Here is a 13,027-nt window from a genome sequence, read left to right on the forward strand (position 1 = left end):
ATTATAAAATTTTGCAGCTCTGGTGAATGCTAAGTTTTTAATTATATTTAACCATTCTACTGACATTATTGTTATATTAAATTATTATCTATAAGTAGCTTTATAGACCTAGTCAAGCTCCTTGGTTTATTTTGAATTTAGATAGAAAATCTGAAAGTTAATACTTAAGTGTCTGTAGATTTTTACCATTCATAACTTGCTGCCATTGTTATACGATATGTAGCAGTGTAACGTATACACAGGGGGCTCACATCTGGTGAGTATGGGCTTGGCACACCCAGGGTGTGCCAAGCTGGATATCATCATTCTTCTCTTTCTTGGTGAATCCCTTTTACTTCTGACTCTTGTTTTCTCTCTCTCTCTCTCTCTCTCTCTCTCTCTCTCTCTCTCTCTCTCTCTCACATACACACACACTGGGTAACTCAGAATTTTTTTTTTTTGGCTGGTGCAGCAAAAGTCTCAGGCTTCCTTGCACCATACAGCTAATTATAATAATAATAATAACTTGATAGCGCAAGGTTTAATGTAAAACTAGATAGCAAAATACGTAGCACTGTATTATAAATCTGTTAGCCCAGTATAGTGTTATCAATTAATCAGCAAAATTCATTAATCTTATTAAATTTCATTGTTAATTAAATTGTACTTAAATGGAATCATGACCCAGACTAGAGCAGCAAAGCAACAAGCACAAAATAGTGGTAGTACTGTGGCTCGGGGGAAAACCGAAATGGGCAATTCTCAGAGGAAACCGAAATGTCTGCAGACTTTCTAGAACAGGACATGATCTGGAGCATGTCTTTGTGGAGGCTAGGTGCAGAGACTGTGAAGAAATTAGGCACCAAGAAAGCATTTTGATGGGTGTCTATGAGAGTTTGAAGTGTAGGGTAGATGCCATCAAAGAAATTAATGAGGGGCCCATCAAGCTCTCAGCTGCCCAACTCAATGCCAGAGCACACTCCTGCACATCAGGAAACACAGTGGCAATCTCCAAGAGCAGAATGCGCTGGTCCCACAGGAGCTAGTTATTGTTGGTGATTCTATTGTTAGGGAGACGAGGAATATATTATGCAAAAAGAATATGTGGAACAGGACCAGGGTATGTCTGCCAGGGGCAAATTGCTGCTATGGATAAAGGGATGGTTGAGTGGCAGAAGACATTCTGCCACTCAACCATCGAGTTCAACCATTCGAGGCAAATTGCTGCTATGGATAAAGGGATGGTTGAGTGGCAGAAGACAGAGAGTGGTAATCAATGGACACTGCTCAACGTGGACTAATGTTATTAGTGGAGTTCCTCAGGGTTCAGTGTTGGGTCCATTGTTGTTTTCTGTATTTATAAATGATATTGATGATGGTGTATCAGGCTTAATGTCCAAGTTTGCAGACGATACAAAGGTTGGCAGGGTTGTTAAGGACACTACTGATACTATGCTGCTGCAACAGGATCTGGAAAGGTTGAGCAGATGGGCTGAGAGGTGGCAAATGAAGTTTAACATTGACAAATGTAAAGTACTACATATGGGAAACAGTAACCCCAGATCAACGTATCAACTCTGTGGTACTACGCTGACAGTGGTAGAGAATGAAAAGGACCTGGGGGTAATTGTGCAGGCAGATATGAAGTTCTCTGAGCAGTGCAGACGAGCTGCAAGAGTAGCTCATGGTGTCTTGTCAATGATATACAGGAATTTTTCTAGCAGGGACAGGGATGTGATTATTCCCTTGTATAAGGCATTGGTCAGGCCACACCTTGAGTACTGTATACAGGTCTGGAGGCCTCATTTCAAGAAGGATGTAGAGCTGCTGGAACGAGTACAGAGAATGGCAACAAGATTAGTGAATGGAACAAAGGGTTGCTCTTACGAAGAAAGGCTTAAGTTTTGCAAATTACAGAGCCTGGAGACTAGGCATCGCCGAGGTGATCTGATAGAGGTGTACAAGGCTTTGAATGGCTTGAGCATGCTCAATGCCGATGGGATTCTTCCTCTTGCTCAGAATAATCACCTGAGAGGGCATAAATTCAAATTGAGGAAGGACGGATGTCGGATAGATGTGCGGAAATTCGCCTTTAGCCAGCGGGCAGTTGGTTTGTGGAATAGACTTCCATCGCTTGTTGTTGAAGTTGATAGCCTAAACAAATTTAAGGCTCAGCTGGACAGGTATTTCGAACGAATTGAGGGGTGAAATGGGAGTAGTGGTTGTTTTTTTTTTTTTTTTTTTTTTTTTTTTTGGCTGATGCTGAATAAGCTTGCTTTCTTGCATCATATGCCTCTACTAATGCTAATGCTAAGAATATGTGGAACAGGACCAGGGTATGTCTGCCAGGGGCAAACGCTGATGATGTTGTAGAGCAGATATCATCTTCTAAGGGCACAAAAAATGATGTTGTTGTTGTACATGTTGGCACTAATGACCTTAAGAGTAAGAGATCTGCAGATGTACTTAACAAGTACAGGTCAAAGTTGAAAAAAATTGTGAGTTAGGGTTAAATTTGAAATTCTGTGCAGACATGATAGGAGGGAGTATATGATGAGAACCTTGTCAATCAATTCAGCCATGAAGAGATTGTGCAAGGCTCATGGGGTAGAATTTATTTTCAGCGTGGTCTGTGCTTCCTAACAGGAGAGAATGCTTCTACAGGGATGGGATACACTTAAATAGAAAGGGTGCAAGAATATTTGCTGATCATTATCAAGGCAGTGTTAGGTGGGTCAGAAAACTGCTAGCTTGGGTGTATTCACAGAATAAAAGAGTAACAGTAGCTGGAGGTAGAAGCAAAAGTGATTCTTGCATTGCTTCTATTTTAAAGAGCAGGTTGCTGGGGATTTCAAGAGCTGCTGGGAGTCATCATGGAACAAGTAAATACATGGTCTGTGTTAGGGTAACTAAGAGTAGGAAAAGGTGCATGCATACTTGCATATACACCAATGATAGTAGTATAGTAAATAAATTTGATGAATTTTAAGTGCTAGTTAAGACATCCAAGGCGGATATTGTTGGGATATCAGAAACATGGTGTCACACAGATATAAGCAGTGCAGAATTGGAATTTGAGGAGTACAATGTATACAGAAAGGATAGACAGGGTAGGAAGGGAGCAGGGATTGTGCTGTTAGTTAAGAAAAACATAAAATCTAAGGAAGTGCATCCAAACATTGCACTGTCCACCAATGTCCAGTTGACATTGGTGGACAGTGCAATGTTTAGTCAGTTTGGTGTGACATAAGCACTGGGAAAGGAAAAATGAGAGTAGGAGTGTGTTATAGGTCTAATGACTCTGATGAGTACAACGAATAATTGTGCAGAGAAACAGAGTGGGCCAGTAAATCAGAATGTCTTCTAATAGGGGATTTTAAGTTTCCATATATTGACTGGAACTTGTGGGTTAGTCACTCACATGCTAGCAAGACTTTGTGAATTTATTGGAGGATTGTTTTCTACAGCAACATGTTCGAGGGACAACCAGAGGGAGTAATACTCTTGATCTGATTATCTGCAGTGATTATTCATGCATTAGGAATGTGCAGATAAAGGAACCAATAGGTGACAGTGATCACAGTGTACTGATGTAATATTTACTTAAAGATGTAACTACGATCAAGGGTAAAGGGAAGGATTTTGTTTTTCATAAAGGTGACTACCGTGGTCTCAGACAGTTTTTAAATTCTATACAGTGGGATCAACTTATGATGTTAAAAACAGAGAATTCTAAATGGGAAGCCTTCAAGGAATCAATCTTGGAAGCTACTAGGCTTTTCATACCAACTAAGAAATACTGTTCAAGATGGATGTCAGATGAACAAATGAGGCTCGTGGCAGAGAAGAAAAATGCATATAAATTATCAGGCAACACAGAAGCCTACGACAGATATAAGCTAGTTTGTAATCAAGTCACAAAAGAGGTTAGGCAAGCGAAGGCTGATTAGGAGAAATCCTTGGCAAAGGGTGCAAAGAAAAACAACAAAAACTTCTTCACTTATGTAAACTTTAGAAGGAAGGGGAATGAATCAGGGGTTATAAAAAAAGAGGCATCTGGGGCAGATGGAATCTATCCAATTATAGCGAAGGAGGCAGCGAGGGAGTTAGCAAACCCTTAGCCATAATTATGAGAGCATCTTTAGATTCAGTGGAGGTCCCCATGGACTGGAGATGCGCAAATGGGGATGAATCAGATTGGTCTGCTTGATGTTGGTGGTATGAAAGTTGATAATCCTGCTCAGACAGCTGACAAACTGAAGGAGTATTTTGCATCTACATTCATACATGAGGAATTCTCTAAGGAAGGGGAGTACAGAAGTTTACTATACTCTAACAGGGAGCTAAATGATTTTGTAATAACAGAAAGCAAAGTGGAGGAGAAATTGTTGAAGTTAAACATAAAAAAACAGAGAGGCATCTGGGGCAGATGGAATCTATCCAATTCTAGCGAAGGAGGCAATGAGGGAGTTAACAAACACTTAGCCATAATTATGAGAGCATCTTTAGATTCAGTGGAGGTGCCCATGGACTGGTGCAAATGTATCCCTAATTCACATAGGTGGTTCAAACGTGATACAAATAATTATAGACCTGTTAGTTTACCTTTTGTTCTGGGGAAAATAATGGAGTCACTGGTTAAAGAATGATGCATGATTACCTAGACAAGACTAGTTTACCTTTTGTTCTGGGGAAAATAATGGAGTCACTGGTTAAAGAATGATGCATGATTACCTAGACAAGACTGCAGTAATAGTTCAGACACTGCATGCGTTTGCTAAGGTGAAGCCTTCTCAGACCAATTTGATAGGATTCTACGATGTGGTCACAAAGGAACTGGATGCAAAAAATAATTTTTATATCATATACTTGAATTTCAGGAAAGCTTTTGATTCTGTTGCACATGGATGACTGCTTTACAAATTGGAGCAGTATGGTGTTAAGGACAACTTGTTGCAATGGATTAAAGAATGGTCCAGCGGGAGACAGTAGAGAGTGGTAATAAATAATTACACTAGAATTAAAAAAAAAAAAAAAAAATACTTTGTTTAAAATAATTAATATTCCAGTTGTCAACAATGGAATACACTGCTCAATGTGGATTAATGATATTAGTGGAGTCCCGCATGGTTTAGTGCTGGCCCCATTGTTGTTTTGTGTATTTATCAATGATATTGATGAAGGTATATTAGGCTTAATATCCAAATTTGCAGATGATACAAAGGTTGGCAGGGTTGTTAATGCCAGTAAAGACAGTATACTACTACAACAAGATTTAGAAAAGTTAGGCAGATGGGCTGAGAACAGGCAACTGAAGTTTAACATTGACAAATGCAAAGTACTGTATATGGATAGCAGTAACCCAAGAGAAATGTACCAACTATGTGGTACTACATCAGAGAGGTGGAGAATGGAAAAGACCAGGGGGTAATTGTGCAGTCAGATATGAGGTTCTCTGAGCAGTGCAGATGGGCTGCAGAGCTTTTCCTTTTCCACCCAATGTGGGGAGGGTGGTGATGATACCACTGTGATACCCGTGCAAACTAAAGTTGATATTATAAAGGAAATAGAAAGTGGTATAAGCAGAAGTGTATTAATGGCAGAATATAACATTGGTTCGTCAACATGTTTATGTTTTATATGTACAATTAATAAAATTGCATTCTTAATCTCTCTATTTCTTATTTAGCCTCATTATTTCTGCATTAAATATAATAAGAATAAAATTTCTAGATAATGGAAAAATCGAAATAACGGCACCTTGAATCACCAAAGGTTCTGTTATTCTGAAAGTCTACTGTACTTAATATTAAAGAAATTACTATACTGAAATTTATGGATAATTTTAAACTTGGAAACTCTTCTCAGTACATGGAAACTGTTTTCAAAACTTAAAATTAAATAATAAAATATAACTCCCTCAATTGCAGAATATATTAGTATGGATTTTTAAAATTTTATTATTAAAACTCATATACTGAGCATGTGGTTTATTAAAAAAAGTTCTGAAGGAACTAAAATTATATAAATTAATTAAAACTTAGCTGGGAAAAAAGTGCCCTCCTTTCCATGGTTTTTCGTGCATAAATAATAAAATAATTTCTGAATTTATAGTCTTCCCATGACGTGAGAGATATGCCATATGAATTTCCAGTAATTATGAGTAACCACCTTTATAAAGCTATCAACTAGACAGACCATAAACTTCAAGAAAATAAAATATTCCTATTGTCTTTTAAACTTATAAAAATTTAAAAGACAACAGGAACAATTTTAATTCAACCCAAGGATTACACTACAATTCTGTATATAGATTATTTCTTAGTCTTATTAAAATCATTACACTAGAATTAAAAAAAAAAAAAAAAAATACTTTGTTTAAAATAATTAATATTCCTGTTGTCAACAAACAAGGCTTTCAGAACCAATTTAAAGCAATCAGTAATAAATATCCACATAACGTACCTTGTCTAGAGGCCAATAATCCCAAAGAACCCCTCTTATTGAAGCTGGAAACCCAACTATTTGAACTGTTTGATCATTAATCTACAAAAACAGGGAGAAAAATTTTTAAGATGGATTATATTAACACTAGAATTAAAAAAAAAAAAATACTTTGTCTAAAATAATTAATATTCCAGTTGTCAACAAACAAGCCTTACTATATAACCTGTTATGATGTACAGCTAAACTTTATTATTAGGATATTTGTAGAAGCAAAACAAAAGAAATTACTCTGATGGAACAATATAAAAAAATATTTTTATCATTTGATTATGTGAAATTACCGGTCGTATTAAAATGGTAAAGCAATGTAAGGGAGTAAAAAAAACTTATTAAACATCAGCTATCAAATGTATATAGAATTCATTTATAACAAGACAGAAAAATCAAGATCATGTTATACAAGATATTTTCTCAATACTGCAAGAAAATAAATAATAAATGGTTACAACTAATGCAATTTAAAAGATAAATTTCCTGTTTATAATGAGCATAGTAATTATGAGCTTTAGCAGTATAATGAGCAAATTTTAAATGAGACATAATGAGAAAGCACTGGCTAAGAGAACAAAGAATGGGGATAATGATTTTTCATGTATGTAAATACTAGGAAGAAAAAAAGAAAATCAGATTGGACCCTTCTGTACTCAGTGTGGAAAATTCTTAGACAACTCAGCTGAAGTTATGGGTGAATTGAACAGGTGCTTTGCATCTGTCTTTAATGAAAAAAGCCATTCATGCTGAGAAGAAGTGCTAGTGAGGCTGAGCCATATAAAATTAATAATATTATAATTACAGATGGCTGTTTATTAGAAAAACCTTTGAGAATAAGGCAAATAAGGCTCCAGGAGTTGATGGCATATGACTTATAGTTTTGAAGGAGAGTTCGAGGGAGTGTATTGAAACACTGAGGTTAATTATGAGGCATCTTTGGACTCAGGGGAGATTGTTTTGGATTGGAGAAGTGCCAATGTATCACCAATACATAAAAGTGGTTCTAGGAGTGAAGTTTGTAACCACAGACTGGTTAGTCTGACTTCAGTGACAGGAAATATTTTAGTGAGTAACAGTGCAATCCAGGGATATTTTGATAGATAGACACACCACATGGCTTTGTTAAGAGTAAATCATGCTTAAGGGTTATGAATAATGGACATTCTTCAGATTGGTGCAACATCAGGAGTGGGTTCCCTCAAGAATTGGTTCTAGGACCAGTTTCTCATTTTCATAAATGAGATCAATGAAGTGATAGCATTAGCATTAGTAGAGGCACATGATGCAAGAAAGCAAGCTTATACAACATCAGCCAAAAAATAAAAATCACTCCCATTTCACTGATCCATTCATTCCATATGTTTATCTAGTTCTGCCTTAAATTTATTTAAGCTAACAACTTCCACAACAGATGGAAATTTGTTCAAGCAATCAACTACCCACTGGCTAAAGGAAAACTTCCACACATCTATTCTACAACTGTCTTTCCTCAGTTTGAATCTATGCCACCTCAGGTTTGTAATCTGAGAAAGAGAAAGAATCCCATCAGCATTGAGCTTGCTCAATCCATTCAAGGCCTTACACACCTCAATCAGATCGCCTCGCAGATGCCCAGCCTCCAGAAGCTACAATTTGCAGAACTTAAGCCTTTCTTCATAAGAGCACCCCTTTGTTGCCTTCATCAGTCTTGTGGCCCTTCTCTGTACATGTTCTAGCAACTCAACATCATTCCTAAAATAAGGCTTCCAGACCTGTATGCAGTACTCAAGGTGTAGCCTGACCATTGCCTTATACAAGGGGATAATCACCTCCTTATCCCTGCTCGCAAAATACCAGTATATCATTGACAAAACCCCATGACCTACTCTGGCAGCCTGTTTGCCCTACTCAGAAAACTTCATATCTGACTGCACAATTACCCCAGGTCATTTTCATTCTCCACTACCATGAGTGTAGTACTACCCAGTTGGTACGTTACTCTGTGGTTACTGCTACCCATATGCAGTACTTTACATTTTCCAATGTTAAACTTCAGTTGCCGCCTCTCAGCCTATCTGCTCAACTTTTCCAGATCCTGCTGCTGTAGTGTACTATCATTATTATCATTAACCACCGTGCCAACCTTTATATCATCTGCAAACTTTGACATTAGCCTTGATATACCTTCATCATTGATAAATATACAAAACTACAATTATGAAAGCATCCTTGGACTCAGGGGAGGTGCCCATGGACTGGAGATGTGCAAATGTATCCCTAATTCACAAAGGGGGATCGAAGGGTGAGTTACACGAGTAATTACAGACCAGTTAGTTAAACTTCTGTTCCAGGTAAAATAATGGAGTCACTGATTAAAGATGCATTGCAGGATCATCTAGACAAGACTGCAGCAATAATTCAGACATAGCACGGGTTTGTTAAGGGAAAGTTGTTGTTGTTTTTTTTTGGTGCAAGGGCTACTTAGGCCATATTGCACTTATCACCATTATGAATGTTACATATGCATGGTGACTGTAATGGCATTACTCAAAAATGATCATATAATTCTATCTTTTTCGTAAAGTGAAAGAACTCCAGAAGATTAGCCTCGTTACCTATGATGTGGCAGAGTGTCAAGGGTTCTTTAAGGTTTGGCAGAAAGGTTTTTTTTGATTGATTTGGTAGTTGTTGGCGCATCGGCTTCTGTGGCCATATTGCACCTCCCAAGGTTTTTGCAGTACTTTGATCCAAGCCCGAGGCGGGAATCGAACCCGCGACCTTTGGGTTGCCAGGCAGGTACTTTACCCACTCGGCTAGCCCGGTCGGCGTTTGGCAGAAAGGTAAAAGAGACTTGGCGGGCAGTGGTGTATAAAGTACACTCAACAAGAATATGCTTCATTGTAAGTGGACAGTTGCACTGTGTGCACTGTGGAGGATCATTACCTGTGAGGAGATAAAGGTGGGTAAGATGACTGTGGCCAATTCACGCTCTGGTTAAGATTACTTCCTCCCTCCTGTTTATACGAAAACTGGAGGTCCGCATTTGCGGTTCAGGTTTTATTTTGCAGAGTTTATTATGCATTTGGCCTTGCCATTGAATTCTCCATTGTTCTTTACACATTCTTCGAATGTTACTTTTGTAGTCAAGATACGGAACGTAATACTGTGATAATTCTCTGTTGGATGGATGTTTAGCGGCATAGTCCGCACATTCGTTTCCTGGTATCCCAGCATGGCCTGGGATCATGGTCACTCGTTGGAGTCCTTGAAGATGCATCAGTTAGGATTTTATGAGCTTTATTAAAGGATGTGTTTGAGAAGAATTGTTCTGTAAAGCTATAATTGCACTCTGGGAGTCCGTATATATCATGCTTTTATGGATGGACAGTTGGAGGATATTTTCTACTGCAAGTTTGATGGTGTATAATTCAGCTGTATAGCTGCCGCATTCATTGGGAAGTGATACGGAGAAGGTTATATGAGGGAAAACGGCTGATGCACCCACTCCACTCTCAGATTTTGATCCGTCAGTGTATATTTTTGAAAAATGCAGATAATTTTGTGTGGGCAATATGGAGTTGTTGTATATTGACATTTGCAAGAGAGTGCTTTCCCCAGTTTAGAAAATAACTGTCACAGAGTGGTTTAATAGACGTCCATGGGGGATCCGTACTATTTAAATCTTGAAGAACTTTATCAGGATGTATATTCCAAGTTTGCGATAATGCTTGAGCTCTAAGAGCAAAAGGCTGAACTGTCCTAGGTTTATTTCTATAAAATGTTGTGAACTGAGGGTCATTAAGTATTTGCCTAATGGGATGGGTAGGTAAACTTTGGATTTTAGTTATATAGTTATAACATCTTTCTCCTGAGGCTTAGAGGAAGTTCATGAGCATCAATGTAAAGACTTTGAACTGGTGAAGTTCTATAAGTGCCTATAGAAATCCTCAGGGCAGAGTGTTGAATTGGTGCAAGTCGCGCTAGCACGCTCTCCCTAGCAGAATCATACACCGGGGCACAGTGGTCAAGGCAAGATCTGATTAGGGCTCTATACAAATGAAGTAACGTGTACCGATCTGCAACCCATGATGTAGAAGAAATGACTATGGGTAAGTTCATTTTTTTCTGGCAAGACGTCTTTAGATGTTTAACGTGCTCTATGAAGTTCAACTTACTATTGAAAGTCAAACAAAGCAGACGAATGCTGAGATAGGCTGGTTTCTTAAGTGTATCTCTGGATCTGGATGCATCTTCCATTTGTTACAAAAGTGAACTACTTTAGATTTTGAACAAGAGAGTCGATACCCATTCTGTGCCATCCATAACTGAATATTATTAATTGAAATTTGGAGCTGCCGCTCAATGAAGGTCATGTTTTGCGAACTGCAAGAAACAGTGAGATCATCGGCATAGAAGTATGAATTCACAGTGCTGGGAATATTTTTAGTCATGTGATTTATTCTTATTGCGAATAAGGTGGCACTGAGCATAGAGCCTTGTGGGACCCCTTCTTCTTGTATATATGTTTGAGAGAGAACTTGTCGGTATCGGACTTGAAAGGATCTGTGCTGAAGGAAATTCAATATGAAATATGGTAGGTGGCCTCTCAGGTCAAGGGAATGCAGATCTCTCAGGATACCAAAATGCCATGTGGTGTCGAAGGCTTTTTCTACATCAAGGCATACCATGATGAGATGCTCATTTCAAATGAATGCATTCCTGATGTTTGTTTCCGCTTTGACCATGAGATCCCGAGCTGATCGATTTTTCCTGAAAGCAAATTGATTGTCAGAAATTATATTTTTAGAGTCAAGAAACCAAGTAAGTCGACGGTGAATTATTTTTTCCAGGGTTTTACTTAAGCAGCTAGTGAGAGAAATAGGTCTATAGTTTCAGGAATGGAATGATATTTTCCTGGTTTGGGAATTGCTATTATATAGGAGTGATGCCAGGAACTGGGGAAACAATGTTCAAGAAAGATGTGATTCAAAAATGTGAGCAGTGAAGAGACCGATTCTTTATCTAAGTGTTGGAGCATTATGTAGTATATTCCATCAGGGCCTGCAGCACTGTTTTTTGAGGTAGATATGGCTTCTTGAAGTTCAAGCATTGTAAGCAGCTGATTATAGGGTAAAGAACATTTACTCATAGGGCTGAAGTTCAGTTTGGACTTTTCAGTTAATACTTTGATCTTCTAGAATGATGGATCATATGCTGTTGAGGCAGATAACTGTGAAAAAACAATCCCTAGGGCATTCGCTATATCTGTAGGAGAAGAAAGATCCTGCTCATTCCAGTTGAGAAGTGGGGAGGATAATGGGGGAACTTTGCCATTTAGTTGTTTTATTTTCCGCCATATTATTCTTGAATCAGTATTTTTATTAATCGAGCTCGCAAATCAAATCCAAGATTCTCTTTTAGCTTTCTTCCTAATGTGACAGGCCTTGGCTCTGAGTCTCTTGTAGTTTATAAGATTGGTAGTGGTGGGATGTTTTCGAAACAGATTCCATGCCCGGTTTTTTTCTTTTTTTGCACCTTTGCACTCTTCGCTCCACCAATAGTTTATGGTTCTATGGGTTGTTGACTGTGATTGTGGAATCGCAGTGCATGCAGCAGCCAATATTTGTCTCGTGATGTGATCCGCAGCTGTGTCAATAGGACAGGTTTCGATGATCTGTTCATCAAAGGGCACTCAGGAAGTGAATTTTGCCCAATCTGCTCTGGGAAATTTCATTTTACGTAGTTTTGAGAAATTATGGAATGTCCTGTTTCAATCTTACATATTAGCGGAAAGTGATAACTATTTAGTGGGTTGTCAAGGGCCGTCCACTCAATACTAGGGAAGAGGATCGGAGAGCATATGGAAAGATCTATTGCAGAAGTTCTACCCGTAGAGAGATGGATGTAAGTTGGCAAGCCAGTATTTAGTATAGTCAGATTTTGTCTGTCAGCAAGCTGTTCGATAAGTTGTCCTCGTCCATCTGCATTGGGAGAACCCCACAATGGATGGTGTCCATTGCCCAATAAACAGATGGGGGTGGCAACTGCTGAATAAGATCTTCCAGTTCAAGGATGATATAGGAGTGATTGGGCAATAGGTAGATAGAGACAATTGTCAAAGTAATACCAATCACTATACGTGTTGCAACAGCTTCGATGGAGGTTTGTAAAGGAATGAATCTGCAAGGTACTCGTGAGTCTATCAGTATGGCTACCCCTCCGTGAGCATTATTTGCAGCAGTTCTGTCTTTCCTAAAGAGTGCATAATTCTTAACTGAGAGAGACACATGCCATGTTAAATTTGTCGCTTGTAGGCAGATGCCTATAGGATGGTAACGATCAATTAACTTGTGGATATCATCAATGTTACTGCGAATTCCTCTACAGTTCCACTGTATGATTTGGTGCATTTTTTGGTTTTGTTACTTGAGGAAGATTCCGAGTCTTTTTTATTCCCAGGCTGTTTGTGGCGATCGAGTTTCATTTTGTCTCTTCTTGGAAAGGTTGAGCGTCCAGTATCCATGTCATCTTCTGCGCGAAGGTCTAGGATAGGTTCATTTGGGTCAGTATT

General features: G+C 38.5%; 1 protein-coding gene across 1 annotated transcript in view; it reads right to left on the reverse strand.

Annotated features, from left to right (window-relative positions):
• Oseg6 (intraflagellar transport protein Oseg6) overlaps positions 1-13,027 on the reverse strand; it is a 690,115-nt gene that overhangs the window by 422,269 nt on the left and 254,819 nt on the right. Inside the window, exon 15 of the mRNA XM_090372456.1 lies at positions 6,445-6,525. Within this exon, the coding sequence (XP_090228582.1) occupies positions 6,445-6,525 (81 nt within the window). The remainder of the gene's footprint in view (positions 1-6,444; positions 6,526-13,027) is intronic.

The sequence above is a fragment of the Mastigoproctus giganteus genome, chromosome 1 (genome assembly GCF_048544385.1).
Source record: "Mastigoproctus giganteus isolate SK-2022 chromosome 1, ASM4854438v1, whole genome shotgun sequence".
Lineage (NCBI taxonomy): Eukaryota > Metazoa > Arthropoda > Arachnida > Uropygi > Thelyphonidae > Mastigoproctus > Mastigoproctus giganteus.